The 15,422-nt window shown below is 36.3% G+C and overlaps 1 protein-coding gene and 1 long non-coding RNA gene across 7 annotated transcripts in view; one reads left to right on the top strand and one right to left on the bottom strand.

Annotated features, from left to right (window-relative positions):
• The window catches only part of LOC124094241 (uncharacterized), a 92,280-nt gene that overhangs the window by 43,125 nt on the left and 33,733 nt on the right, over positions 1 to 15,422 (bottom strand). The gene's annotated exons all lie outside the window — the stretch shown is intronic.
• Positions 1 to 15,422, top strand: part of Ssh2 (slingshot protein phosphatase 2) — a 262,197-nt gene that overhangs the window by 216,425 nt on the left and 30,350 nt on the right. For all 6 annotated transcript variants that reach the window (XM_046446879.2, XM_046446876.2, XM_046446875.2 and 3 more), the window contains 2 exons: positions 2,933 to 3,026; positions 3,143 to 3,271. In XM_046446879.2, the coding sequence (XP_046302835.1) occupies positions 2,933 to 3,026; positions 3,143 to 3,271 (223 nt within the window). The remainder of the gene's footprint in view (positions 1 to 2,932; positions 3,027 to 3,142; positions 3,272 to 15,422) is intronic.

Here is a 15,422-nt window from a genome sequence, read left to right as displayed (position 1 = left end):
CCTCATACAAATAAATAAATAAAATAAAGGTCCATCAACATCTAAAAAAATATATATTATAATGGCTGGGGATGTGGCTCAAGTGGTAACGCGCTCACCTAGCATGCATGAGGCACTGGGTTCAATTCTCAGCGCCACATAAAAACAAAGTAAAGATATTGTGTCCACCTAAAACTAAAAAATAAATATTAAAAAATATATATAAAAAAAGTCGTTGTTTTTTAAAATATATATATATATTTTTTTTTTTTTAAAGAAAGCACTAGAATCTTTTTTGCACAGGGTGTTGTTGGCACTAGACTCTACTTTTCAATGACCTTAACCCTTTTAGTATCTCATAATAATATTATTCATAAAAATATTATTCATGATTTCAGGCTTACAGCTGGTTAATGTGTTTCAGAGGAATGTTTCATCTAGCTCAGGGAAGTGCATTCTAAACCATACTTACATGAGAAAAAGAAAACTGTTCACAATTTTTTCTGATTTTGAAAAAGAAGATTTTGAGACTGTAGCATAAAAATAAGCGTGAAAAGGAAAGAAAAGAAAATTACTCATAACCTCTTATAACCATTAAATATTAGTTCTCAGTATGTAGAGTATAATCCCAATTTTAAGGTGTATTTCACCAATAAATGACTACATATTCACAGAAAAAAATACATGGAAACTATAGGTCAAAGTATTATTACTGATAGAGGAATTTTTAGGTTTTTTTACTTTCTTTGTATTTTTAAATATTTCCCCAATTTTTTCCAATGAAATCAATGAAGAGAAATATGTGTTGTAATGCTTTTTTCATCCCACCCTCCTTCCTAAAGTGATGAGAAAAGCCTATAAAATGCTGAGAACCAGGTGCAGGAGCACACACCTATAATCCCCATGACCCTCCAGAGGCTGAGGCAGGAGGATTACAAATTCAAGACCTGCTGCAGTTGAGTAAGACACTGCCTCAAAAATAAATGAACAAATAAAAAGGGCTGGGATGTAGCCCAGTAGAGTGCCCCTGGGTTCAATCCCTAGTACTGGAGGGCAGAGGGGGGACAAAGCTGAGAATATAAGAATATGTGCTAAAATTGACTAAAGTGCTGTACTGTGAATAGCTTTATATTTAAAATCCAAGGAAGTGGAAGAAGAAGAAAATATACATGCATGGTATTCCCATTGTACATCTAATTTTATGCCAAGCCCTTCATATATGGTATCTCATTTAATTCTCATAAAACTCTATCAGGAGACAGATATTATTAGTGTCCTTATTTTATAGAGAAGGTAACAGGCTCAGGGAAAAGAGGGAACTTGTTCAGTTTTACATCAGCAATTAAGTAGAAGGGCTGCAATTAAAACCTAGGTCTGACTTATTCCAAACCATTGTCTCAAGGAAGTCTGAAGTATTGAGAGAAGTATCGCTAAACTAGGAAGTCTAACTCATGCTTGAAGCCAGGGGTACTTAACCACTAACTCACATCCTCAGCCTTTTTTTAAAATTATTATTTTTATTTTATTTATTTATTTATTTTTGAGGTAGGGTTTCATTAATTAGGGTCTCACTAAATTGCTGAGACTGGCTTTGAACTTGTGATCCTCCTGCCTCAGCCTCCCAAGACACTGGGATTACAGGCATGCACCACTGTGCTCAGCGAAATTTGTTTTTACCAATATGCTTTTTAAAAAAAAAAAAATATTTTTTTTAGTTGTTGATAGACCTTTTTTTTAAATTTATATGTGGTGCTGAGAATTGAACCCAGTGCCTCACACATGCTAGGCAGGTGTGCTATCACTGAGCCCCAGCCCCAGCCCCCAATATGCTTTTAAACAAAAGACTGAAATTATACATTTATTTTGTACTTTGAATTATCTAGGAAAATTAAGCATGAATGAGAATTTTACTCCAGTGAAGACTGTGATGCCTTCGCTTGTGGACAGGGAAATGACACAGTTATTAGCTGTATCATGCAGTGTATGTGAAAAGCTAGGAGCCCAAGTGGTGTGGAGCTCCAAGTTTGTGGGGTTAGAGCATCCATCTTTGGAGATTATTGAAGCTATTTTTGCCACCAGTGATAAAGGATGTAGGCCCCAAGGGCAGGCAAGATGCCTGAAGGCTTAGTCCATTACCCATCTCCAAATAAGGAGGTGTAGAGTAGATACCTTTCTTGAGTTAGGGAGAAAGATGAAGTAGACAGTGCTCTCTGACAGCCTCACTCTCATTCTACATGATATGAAATAGTGCCTTTAAAGAGAAACATCCAGTTACATTGAACCAATACTTTTCTGGTAATTGGAGAGTCAACTCTTTAGTCTGATTTCATATTAAACTCCAAGAGTAATTTTATGTTTATGAAAAATGAAGGAAAGCAACACAATCCTGCAAGTAGAGTGTTAGACTAGGTTAAACACTGATTTTCCTGCCAGTGTATGTGATCATCAGTATGTCTTGTGCCATGTTTGGTTTTTTTAATCTGTAAAATGAGAATAACAACTTCACAGAGGTAGTGTGAGAGTTGTCATGAAAAGGAAAATATTTTGGACAAAAGTACTCTAGGTAGTACTCTAGTACAAAAGTACTCTAGATAGAGAAGTTTCCTTACTGAATTCAGAAGGCAGGATCCTTTTCCTTCTTTCATGTTTTCACTTCACAATGAGTGATCAGCATAGTGTGGAATTTTAAGCTACAGAAGACCTACTACCATAGTGGGTCACACTGCTGGTCTACCCAGTTTGGTATTCTAGCTCAATTATCGATACCCAGGGGTACTTCACAGGGAAGCATGAATATGGTTCTCCATTAAAAACTACACTCCCTATAGCAAATTTGTCTTTGTTTCTTCATGGATCTATATGTATTTAAGAGGCAAAGCTTGCCAATCTGGAAACATAATCAAATGGTAATACTGAAATTCCTGATTAAGAAATATCACTTCCCTATTTTCAGACCAACTGAACGCGAACGAACAGAGAGGCTAATTAAAACCAAATTAAGGGAGATTATGATGCAGAAGGATTTGGAGAACATTACATCCAAAGAGGTAAGAGACCTCAAGTCTTCATTGTTCCAAGGCTCCGAGTGGGATAACAGTAGGTGTGGGGCTAGAAATGGTACATGTTTGAAAGAGATTAGTAAAATATGTCATCTTTGTTTCAGATACGAACGGAATTGGAAATGCAGATGGTCTGTAACTTGCGAGAATTCAAGGAATTTATAGATAATGAAATGATAGTGATCCTTGGTCAGATGGATAGTCCTACACAAATATTTGAGCATGTGTTCCTGGTAAGTTTTAAGGACCACTTTAAGTGGTATGTTGAAGTACTATATGGACTGATGGATGGAGGGAGTAATTGTTTAATTTTATTATATTTAAATAAAATGTAACTTACATTCAAAAAGAAGATTGTAAGTACTCAAACCTCATCACTTCCTAGTCGTTTCACTGCATTTTAATATAATCTCTGCTTTTAAGGTTATATACATACATCTATCATAAAGTGGAAGTGATATAATGGTGTGCTAATGCTCATCTCCTTCCACTTTCTCACTCAGTAACATCAAACTGGTAGATTAAAATTGACCATAAGTTGGGCATGGTGATGCATGCTTGTAATCCCAGCAGACTCAGTAGACTGAAGCATGAGGATTGCAAGTTCAAGCCAGACTCACCAAGTTAACAAGACCCTGTATGTAAATTTTTTAAAAAGTGTGTGGGGGGGGGCACTCAACCACTGAGACACAGCCCCAGCCCTATTTTGTATTTTTATTTAGAGACAGGGTCTCACTGAATTGCTTAGCACCTTGCTTTTGCTGATGCTGGCTTTGAACTCATGATCCTCCTGCCTCAGCCTCCTGAGCCACTAGGTTTACAGGTGTGTGCCACTGTGCCTGGTTAAATAAAATATTTTTTTAAAGGGCTGGGGGTGTGGCTCCATAGTTAAGCACCCCTGGGTTCAACCCCTGGTACAAAAAAACAAACAAACAACAAAAAAATTCACTATAGTAGAAATATTTACACCAAAGAAATTGGCAAATGCTATAAATTAGCCTTTTCTTCCCCTGGATTGTTAAATATTTAATCAGCTTTTCATAGTACTTATATCAAAAACACCAGTGGGCTATAGTTTTATACAGTGCTAAATAGGATGATCTTTAAAATATTTCTTGGAAGTCTGTCAAATGTATATTTGAGCAGAACAAGTGGGAATTATTTATAACAGAGAGACCACTGGACCTTATTTATTCATTTTTTGTGATTCTGGGGATTGAAACCAGGGACTCACACATGCCAGGCAAGCAGGCAAGCACCTACCTCTGAATTATAACCCCAGCCCTGGATTTTTAAACATATGCAATTTTGTAGCTACATTTTGAGCAAACCTCCCCCCATGCTTTTCCTGATTACCAAAACATCAGTGACTAAACATTGTTCTTCATAGTTCCTGAACACTAAGTGACCTATAATTAGCCCAAGGAGATCTCTCTGACAGATGAATTAAGAAAGCTTCTAATATCCTAAGACCCATTTTCCTTTCAAAGGTTAAAAACTTCTAGCTTTCATCTGTACCCAGTAGAGTGAACAAGGTTAACAAGAATAATTAAAAATCAATGAGGAATGCTATAGGAACCTCATTTTTTTTTTTTTTTACTTCCCATACATTTTGGCCAAAAGTGTTAACAAGAAACTATATCAACTGGTTTGTGTTTCATTTCCTTTCTCTGATGAGGACATTTGTGAACTGTGAAAAGATTATAAGGTGGGAAACAGGAGAGAAGAGGAATAAATGCATAGCAACTGACTAAACTGGATCATCTTACTGAGTATTTAAGAGTTTATTTCACCGGGCAATTAAACTTTGTGCTGTAAAAGGGTTCTGCTGAGTTAATCTGTTGACATTCTAGGGTATGTGTGTCTCTAGAATGATTCATACTGAATTATAACTATGAAATTACTCAGAGTTGGGAGGGAAACTTCTTTTCCAGGTCTTTAACTTGACTAATATGTGTTGCCATTTCCGCATGTAGATCATACTGACCTATTTGTAAAGTCAGTATGATCTACGTACTGGTTTATGTAGATCATAGTGTCTACAGTTTTACTGTCCTTTATGTATACTTCCATGAGGGCTCAAAGATATCATGCTTATATATTGCTGGGAATAATCTTAAGTGTTAACTGTATAAAACTTACAAGTCATTCATTCATATGGGCCCTGCTCCCCCCGAACTGTAGCCATGAAACCTGACTCTTGTTTTGTTTTTTTATGAAGGGCAAATGCCTGTAACCAAAAAGAGCTCATATTAGAAAGTGACCATAGTTACACTTGAGTCACTTTCAGTGTCCTTTTTTTTTTTAATTAAAATTCTTTTTATTTTTTTATTTTTATTTTTTTTTTGCCATGCTACAGATTGAACCCAGGGTCTTATGCATGCTAGGCAGGAGCCATGCTTCTGTATTATATATCCCCTTCCCTGAGCTTGGATTTTTAGTACCTTCAAAGAATATGGACATGATAAATATCAAATACAGCCAATTTCTGATTGGTCATCCTATTTTATTCTAGTCATACTTCCTTATAGTTCTGTTGCCACCCTCTCTAATATTTCTTCCTTTTTAACATTTTCTCATATGGTATATCTGAGGGCAATTGGTAAATTTTAATAGTACTTTTAAAAAATTTAATTCCCCTCAAAATTGTATTTCCCTAATCAACTACAAAAGCATTCAAGTGGGCTGGGGATATGGCTTAGTAGTAGAGCAGTTGCCTAGGATGTGTGAAGCACTGGGTCCTATCTCCAGCACCAAAAGAAGCATTTATACTCGTAGATATATCTTATGATTTCACAATTCTTCCTTTTTGAGTTTTTTTTCTTATTACAAAAATAATTTGTTTATTGTAGAAATTTTAAATGACAATAAATCTTATTTGATTACCACCAAAACAGATTGTCTTTGTCACATTTTGTGCCTCCACTAGCTCCCCCGCGTTTTTGTTTTTGTACTGAGGATTGAACTCAGGAGTACTTTACCATTGAATTACATTTCCCTTACATTTTTGTTTGTTTGTTTGAGACAGGATCTCACTAAGTTGTTGAGGCAGGCCTCAAGCTTGTGATCCTCCTGCTTCAGCCTCCTGAATTGCTGGGATTACAGGCAAGTGCCATTGTGCCCAGCTTAATTTTTACTTTTATTTTTACACACACACACACACACACACACACATCATATATGGACTTTATATTTTAGAGCAGTTTTAGATTTGCAGTGAAATTAAGCAGAAAAAAATTTTTCCATATACCAATTTTCATGCCATAATAAACATTCAACAGAGTGGTAACGTTTATTACAGTTGATGAACCTACATTGGCACATTCTTAACAACCAAAGTTCATCGTTTTCATTAGGGTTCATTCTTGGTGTTATATGTTGTGTGAGTTTGGATATGTATCCACCATTTATATATCATTACAATTTTTACTTATTTTTTGGTACTAGGAATTGAACCCAAGGGCACTTAACAACTGAGCCACATCCCCAGTCTTTTTTTATTATTTTGAAACAGGGTCTTGTTAAGTTGCTTAGGACCTTGCTAAGTTGCTGGTGCTGACTTTGAACTTGGCCATCCTCCTGCCTCAGCCTCCCCAGCCACTGTGATTATAGGTGCGTACCACCACTCTTAGCTCAGTTTTTATTTTTAAAATCCATATCTTTCTCTTTTTTTAAGAGAGAAAGAGAGAGAGAGAATTTTTTTTTTTAATATCTATTTTTTAGTTTTCGGCGGGCACAACATCTTTGTTTGTATGTGGTGCTGAGGATCGAACCCTGGCCGCACGCATGCCAGGCCAGCGCGCTACCGCTTGAGCCACATCCCCGGCCCAAAAATCTGTATCTTTCCACATATTTTTGAGCAAAGGAAAATCTTTTCAACTATTCTGTTTTCTAAAGAATGGACCTCTTATCCAACAAAATTAAATGTATAAACAGGTTACCTAAACATCTTATACCTGTTTCTTGGTGGTTTCCGCACTTTGTTTGCACTATCATATCCGGCATCTTCTCCAGTGAGTCTGTACACTGCTGTCTTTCCTAGCAGTTGACATGGAAAAAGAGATCTTATCTTCCACTGCAAGTGGTGTGGTGTTAATTTTCTGCAAAGTCATCTCATCTTGTGCATAGCTGCCATGCTGGGAACTCAACCAGATTGTGTGAAGACAGGCAGCAGGATTTCCCCCTCCCTCTGGAAGAATGCTCAGCTCTGCAGTATACTACCCAGAGATTTATTTATTTGGAAAGATAATAGCTGGTATGGAGAGGGAACATGTAGAACATAGTTTAGAGAAAACTTGGTCCCTGGTTCACTCCCAGGTTGCAGCAAACAAAAAGGATCTGCAATACAAAAATAAGATTGATTGATGGGAAGCAAGAAAAAAGTACTTTCTTACTCTACAAGTATATGTGTACAACTTCTCTGAGCTGGAAGCCTTTTCCCAACCAAATTTCAAAGTCAGCAGTACTCCTGGAAGATCTCTGATATGGATGTGGCTGGGTGCAGTGGCACACACCTATAATCCAAGTGACTCTGGAGACTGAGGCAGGAGGATCAAAAGTTTGAGGCCAGTCTTGGCAACTTAGCAAGACCCTGTCTCAAAAAAATAAAAAAAACCAGGTGTGTGGCACATACATGTAATCCCAGCTGTTTAGGCTGAGGCAGGAGGATTGTAAGTTTGAGGCCAGCCTTAGCAATTTAGTGAGACCTTAAGCAACTTAGCAAGACCCTGTCTCAAAATAAAAATTAAAAGGGCTGGGAATGTAGCTAAGTGGTAAAGTGCCCTGGGTTCAATCCCTAGTATGGAAAAATTCAGCCTCAAACTAGTTACTTTTACTTTAGGTGCAGAGAAATGGAGAGTGTATGAATAGATGAGACAGTAATCAAGTGAGTTATTTTTATCATATTCCTGATTTTTATCTCTGTACTGAAGATATGTAACAGAAAATTCTCTTAGAATGAAAAGTTAATAGTATATGCTTGGTATCATAGTAATATGACTCTTACATCATGGAAGTTGTAGGTATAATATGATAAATAAGATATGGACAAGGATACCTGTCCTTGGAGATTATGTCAAGTTGTATTTATCCTAACAGAACCCCCAGTATACTCCTTATCTGCTGTAACTGTGTTCTCTTATTTTTCTTGGAACTGTTAGAGTATTTCCTAAACACCAGGGCTATTTCCTAAGGATATCATTTGAAAAGAAATCAGTTACTTGGGTCTTTGTGTTGGTGCACAGTGTGGGAGAAATCAGAGTGAAAGATGGAAATGAACTTAGTTAAAAATATATTATAGCCCTAATCATTTTACATTTCTGTAAGATTCTGTTTTGAATAATTATATAGAACAAAGTAAAAATCCCTAAGGAATTATGTCATTATAAGCCTGAAAAGCCCAAGGTTAAAGAATAAAAATTTTTAAAAAAGATTTGTTCTTTGGAGATCCCAGGCATCTGAAATTCCTGTATAGAGGACAGAAAAGTAATTACAAGTTGATTCCAGTTCTTTCAGACTAAGCCTGAAGCAACACCCTACCCACAGCCCAAGTCACTTTATGTGGGCTTCACTGAGTCAGCAGCCAGTGTTTTCAATTTATTTTGCCTCTGGATAGGGGTCACTGTAGATTGTAGATTGAATTCTCCCTGGACAGGTAGGTAATACTGTGGACTATTCCCATCACACCATGGTTATTTCCATCTAACTGGACAGAGTTCTAAATTTAGAAGTGAAGTGGTCACATTTCCCTGGCTCCAGTTTAGCTGCTTGACCCTTATTGTTTGGTGTCTGCCTCCTTGAAGTCCTTTGTAGTTCTCTAGTATGGGGGCTAGGTTTCTAAGGTTGAGCACAGAACCTTCAAAACCTTCCTTTTTTTTTTTTTTCACCTAATAAGTCAAATGATGTTTTCTTAAATGGAACTTCAGCACAGTGTCCTTGAGATCTCACTGTTCAACAGTTTGATTGTAATATGATAGTGTTTATATAACAGTTGGCAGTTTTCTAAATGCTTCATTTACTTATTTGATCATTCGTTCAACAAACATTTGTTGATCCTTTTTATTGTTCCAGGAATGAGACTAGGTATTTGGACTGTCTGAACCACATCAGAGAGATACTTAGAGAAAGCCAGTAGAATGAGGATACAGAGGTGACCCTTTATTAGACAATTAGGAGAGATCACCAGTTAACATTAGCACAAGTGATAAGGGCTGAAGCCAGATTGTCAGGGGTTGAGACATGTAGGAAATAAGGAAGTAGAGAAAGCATTAGACTATCTTTCTATGCATCTTGGCTATAAAGGAAAGATAGAAATAACAGTATCTAGAGAAGGATTCTGGGTAGAGAGGAAGTTTCCAATTTACTTACTACTTACTTACGTATTTATTACTTACTTACGTACTTACTTAATTATACCGAGGATGGAACCCAGGGGCATTTTACCACTGAGCTACATCCCTGGGCCTTTTTATTTTTTATTTTGAGACAGAGTCTTGCTAAGTTGCTGAGGCTATCCTCAAACTTGCAAACCTCCTACCTCAACATCCCAAGTTGCTAGGATTATAGGCTTGTGCCACCACACCCAGCTTCATATTAATAGGGGATAAACTTTTACATAATTTGAGGGAAAGGTACCCATTAAGTAAAAGGACTGGAGTGGAAAGGATATTCATTTTATAGATAAGAAAAGGGAGAAAGTTCAAACATTTGAACTTTGTCCCACAGTAAGAGGAGAGTCAGAACTTGAACTCAGGTCTTCTTTTTTAAAAATTTTTATACCTTTATTGAGGCAAAATTGAAATATAATAAATGCACATTATTGACGTATAAAATTTTATCAGTTTTGACGTTTTGACACATGTAGCCAATATAATCAATATAAAAAGCATTTGCCTTTTTTTAAATTTGAAATCATGCAGACTGTGTTTCCTGCATGATTTATTATATTAGAAATCAACCACCTTAAGATATGTAGGGGCTGAGATTGTAGTTTAGTGGTTGAGTGCTTGCCTCAACATGCGTGAGGCACTGGGTTCAGTCCTTAGCACCACATAAAATAAACAAAACGAAGATATTGTGTCCATCTACAATTAAAAAGAAAGTTTTTTTTTTAAAAAAAAAAGATATATATATATATATAGAACTTCACTCCCACATGTCAACTACTTCAAAATTAAATGGCACACTTATAAATATCTCACAGATCAAGGAAGAAAACACAAGAAAAGTAAATAAAAAGTGTATTAAATTAAGTAATAATAAAAGCTTAAAATATCAGAATCTCTGGGATAAAACAATACTCAGATGAACATTAATAACTTAAAGTACTAGTATCAGAAAAAAGCTAGATTAACAAACAAATTATTTTTAAATTAGGTAGTAGGAAGGAAAAAATAAGTAGGAGCAGAAATATGTGAAATAGAGAAGAAATAATATAGCTAAAGGTTGATAAAAGTGAAACAAGTCTAATCAAGAAAAAGTAAGAACACATGAATTAATATCAATGGAAAGGGAGCTATCAAAATAATCCTACAGATGCTAAAATTATGTTAAGGTAATATTACAGTTGCCTGCTAACATATGGTAGCTTACATTACATGGTCTGTATTAAAGAAGGATCCATGTGCTGCTGAGAAGAAAGTGTATTCAGTCATTGACAGACGAAATATTCCATATAGGTCTGTCAAGGTCTGTCAAGTGTAAATTATCAATTGTATTTTTTAGTTCTCTAGCTTCTTTTTTTTTTTTTTTTTTTTTTTTTTTTGGTATCAAAGATTGAACCCAGGGGCATATCCCCAGCCCTTTTAAATTTTATTTAGGGACAGGGTCTCCTTGAGTTGCTTAGGACCTCACTGAGTTGCTGAGACTGGCTTTGAACTTACGATCCTCCTGCCTCAGCCTCCTGAGCCACTGAGATTACAGGCATGCGCCAATGTGCCCAGTTATAACTTATTTATTTAGTTTTTGTTTGGAGGAAACAAAACTAGTGGTGACAGAGGCATGTGAAAGTTACCCAGTATTATTGTGTTGGTCTGTTTGATTCTTGAAACTGAAAAGGGTTTGTTTGATACACATAGATACTCCATGGTTTGGGCACAAGTATTTATGATTGTTGTGTCTCATTGATGTATCATTCCCTTAAACAGTATGAAATGTCCTTCTTTTCCCTTCTGATTAACGTTGGCTTTTGAAGTCCACTTTATCTGATATGAAGGTAGAAACCCCCAGCTTGTTTACGAGATCCATGTGAATGATATGGTTTTTTCCCATCCTTTTACCTTCAGTTTGTGAATGTCTTTGCCTATAAGGTGAGTCTCTTGAAGACAGCATATTGTTAGGTCTTGTTTTTCAATCCAGTCTGCCACTCTGTGTCTTTTGATTGATGGGCTTAGGCCATTTACGTTCAATGTTTGCCACCCTAGACCAGCGCAGCCAACTAAACTAGGGGTCACTAGAGTGAATTTCCGAAGGTATCAAATAAAACACAGACACAATTTACCTTTAATTTAAGCCCAGGATGGCTCCTCCACCCTCGGCCTCAAGCTCCCCAAATGGGAGAGCAAGGAATGTCACAAGAGGCTGGAGAGAGAGAGAGAGAGAGAACGAACTTTTGGGAGACTCTCATTCTTTAGAAAGTTTCATCCAATAAAGATCAAGAGGGTCGGGGTTACAAGGTCAAGTAAGGTAACTTAACCCCTGGGGCACTTAACCCCTGGGGCTATAGGAACGCATGCCCATGCATGAAGGCACTTTTGGCGACATTTTATGACTTTCAAGATCAGGACCACGGTTTATGGCCATTTTGATGAGGCCAGGTCACGGGGAAGTGACCAACAGAGCCTCACCAATCAGGAAAGGAAAGTGCTGGTCACATGACATGGCAGCCTCCCACAAATGTTATTATTGAGCAATGATTTTTATTCCCTTCCATTTTGATTTATTTCTAGTTTTTACTTTGAATTAGTTTCTTCTTTAATCAATTAACTCTTTTTCTAGTTAGTTCCTCCCTTTGCTGGTTTTCACTTTTACTTCCTCTTTATGAAATATTTTGTTTGAGAATGTTTTGTAGTATAGGCTTTCAAATTGTGAATTCTTTTAACTTTTGTTTATCATGGAAGGTTTTTATTTCATTGTCAATTCTGAAGCTTAATTTTGCTAAGTAGAGTATTCTCAGCTGGCATCCATTTTCTTTCGGAGCTTGGTATATATTATTCCAAAACCTTGCTCTGAGGGTCTGAGTTGAGAGATCAGCTGATATCTGAATTGGTTTCCCTCTAAACATTACCTGCTGTTTTTCTCTGGCTGCCTTTAAAATTCTATCCTTATTCTATATGTTAGGCATTTTCATAATAATGTGCCTTCGTGTGGGTCTGTTGTAATTTTGTATATCTGGGGTCCTGTAAGCTTTTGTATTTAATTTTCTGTTTCATTCTTTAGGTTTGGGAAATTTTCTGATATTATTTAATTGAAAAGATTGTACATTTCTTTGGTTTGTACTCTGAGCCTTCATCTGTCCTGATAAATCTTAAATTTAGTCTTTTCAGGTTATCCCAAGTTTTCTTCATGGTCTCTTAACATCTTTCTCCATGGTTAACTTTGTTTTCAAGATTATATATTTTGTCTTCATTCCTGAAACACTGTCTTCCAAGTGGTGTAGTCTGATGGTGATACTTTCCAATGAATTCTTTGATTTTTCTTCATTTTGAGGATTTCTTCTTGATTTTTTTTTTTTTTTAGAATCTCTCTTTATTGAAGTGATCTTTCACTTCCTGTGTTTTGTCTCTGACATCAGTCCTCACATCGTCCTTTACCTCACAGATTAGTTTAATTACATACATTCTAAATTTCTTCCCTGACATTTCTTCCACCATGGTATCATTAGATTCTGTATTGAAGTACCTTGGTTTGTTTGGGGCAATTTGTTCCCTTGCTCTGTCATGTTGTTTGTGTGTCTACCCATCCAGCAGAGTGGATCTGAGGTAGTAGAATTTCTGCCCTTTGGATTTGTAGTGTCCCTGAAGGTTTTCAGTACCTTACTATTTAGGGGAAGACAAATAATAACAACCAATGCAAACAGTATACAGCATTAAACCAAATAGTTCCTACTATGATGGCTACAGTGTTAATTATCACAGTGAACAGAATTGATGTGATCAATTATTGCCTGCAATAAAAACAGCAAGTTTGGAAAAGGGTTTACAATTTCAAATGGTGAACAGGGGAGAACAGAAGTGATAGAGGATATGATGATTATGAGGGAAGAGGAGACAAGATAGAGTGAAAAATTAAAGGAAGAGTGAAAGAACAATAGAGATTGACTGTTAGCAGAAGAAAAGAGAAAGCGTCAAGGGAAACAGAAAAGTGAAAACGTGTAATTAAAGTAGAATTAAAGGGGCTGGGATTGTGGCTCAGCAGGGTAGAGCGCTCGCCTAGCACATGCAAGGCCCTGGGTTCAATCCTTAGCACCGCATAAAAACAAAGATATTGTGTACAGTTACAACTAAAAAATAAATATTAAAAAAATAAAGTAGAATTAAAACTAAAATATACTAATCAAACATCTTAGTCCTTAAAAAAACTGATCCATGAAAAATGACTGGCTTTAGAAATGGTAGAAATGAAAAAAAAAAAAAAAATGTCCATGTACCATTAAGGTCACAATTAAACAGGGAAAGGAAAAGAGAAAAAAATTTCTATGAAAAGTTAAAGATTTCTTTTCATTGGAGTTCAAAGGATTCTCAGCTTCTCAGCAGTTTTAGGTGGGGGTCCTCTGTAATGTGATACTATACCCTCGGAATTGCTGGAGTGAGAGCAGTAATCCTGTAGGCAGAATTCCTAGAGGCAGGGTGTAGGCTTAGGTGGGCTCCAGGCTCTTCAATGAATGCCAGTTGGTCTGGAGATTTTAAATCAGCACACCTCCAGGGCCTAGTAATTGCCAGTTTATACTGGAAGACTATACCTCAGGGATCTTCCCTGGGTTCCACTTATGTGGTGGGGGAGCCAATTCTTAGTCCCCTATGTCACCTGCAGCCCCTTCGTTTCCTAGTCTTGGGTTCAGTCTCCAAACTCAATCTGTCCCGCCCTATCCTTCTGAATTCCTGGCCAGATGCAGCAGGTCCTGCAAGCAAGCAGCAGGTCCTGCAAGCAAGCAGCAGGTCCTGCAAGCAAGCAGCAGGTTGGAGAGGGAGGAGGGGTAGAGCAAGGTGGGTTTCCACAATCATGAACTCAGGCATTCTGATGCCAAGTTCTATTTGGTGCATATAATTCTGAAATAGGTAAAGTCATATTTTAAAATATTTGCCTTTTCAAAGGGTATGAAAAATGGTCCAAAGATTGAAAATTGACCCAAACATTGAAAAATTGTTCATTTTTTTTTCTTGTAGAGAAATATAAATGAAGCTACCCTGAGATATCAATTCATATGTATCATATTGGCAAAAATTCAGAAGCCTAACCACACATTTTGTTGGCAATGCCATGAGCAAAGTGGAATGCTTATACATTGCCGGTGAGAATGTAGAATTGTTTCAGTTTCTGAGGAGGGGAATTTAGCAGTATCCAACAAAACTGATTTAGCCAGCAGTCCCACCTCCACAAAAATTAAACACCACTCATAGGAGACTATTTGAATAAAATATTATATCATTACCTAATGAAGTATTGTGCAGAAGTAAGAAAGAATAAGAGAGATCTCTTTAAACTACTATATAAGGAATAGTTTCAAAGATACATTGGAAAGTGAAGAACAAAGAATCATATATAGTGTATTAATTTGGTGATATGAGTAAGAAGTGGTAATAAGTATGTATTTGCTTTTTTTCAAAATAGAATGTAAGTAGAATAAATCAAAATCAATAAAAATGATCACTCATGAGAATTGAAGATATATAGATATGGGAGCAAGACTTCCAAGCTTTTAAGTAATTTTTTTTTTACTTTAAACCATGTAAAAGTTTTAGATTTATTTTTTTAATAAATAGAAAAGAATGGGGAAAGCCTGCCCTAAAATTCAATGCAAATATGAAACAAATTACCACAAACGTATATCATTTTGAAGACTTCACAGAAAGAAATTAATTAAAATAACTTGTAAGCATGATACCTACAAAGAAATTTCTACTTAATATTTGTTGTTGTGATGGTATTGGTGTACAATATTAAATCTATTTTGTAAGGAGAGCAAATAAGTTATTAACTAAGGGTTCTCACTGTGGTTAGGGAGATACAAATGATGGGTAAAGGGCAAGAGGGAAAGAAAGAAACCTACGGTGTTGAATATGAATTTTTCCTAGCTTTGTCTACTGGAAAGTTTTAGAAGCAATGTTAAGTTGCCCAGATCTTGATTTCAAAATATGATTCTTTGCTAAAAGAAACCAGGTTCTTTGG

This window comes from Marmota monax, unplaced genomic scaffold (assembly GCF_021218885.2).
Source record: "Marmota monax isolate L192 unplaced genomic scaffold, Marmota_monax_Labrador192_F-V1.1 WCK01_AAM20220418_F8-fsc00138, whole genome shotgun sequence".
Taxonomy (NCBI): Eukaryota; Metazoa; Chordata; class Mammalia; order Rodentia; family Sciuridae; genus Marmota; species Marmota monax.
The sequence above is the reverse complement of the archived record's forward strand: the minus strand, read 5'-3'. Positions and strand labels throughout refer to the sequence as shown.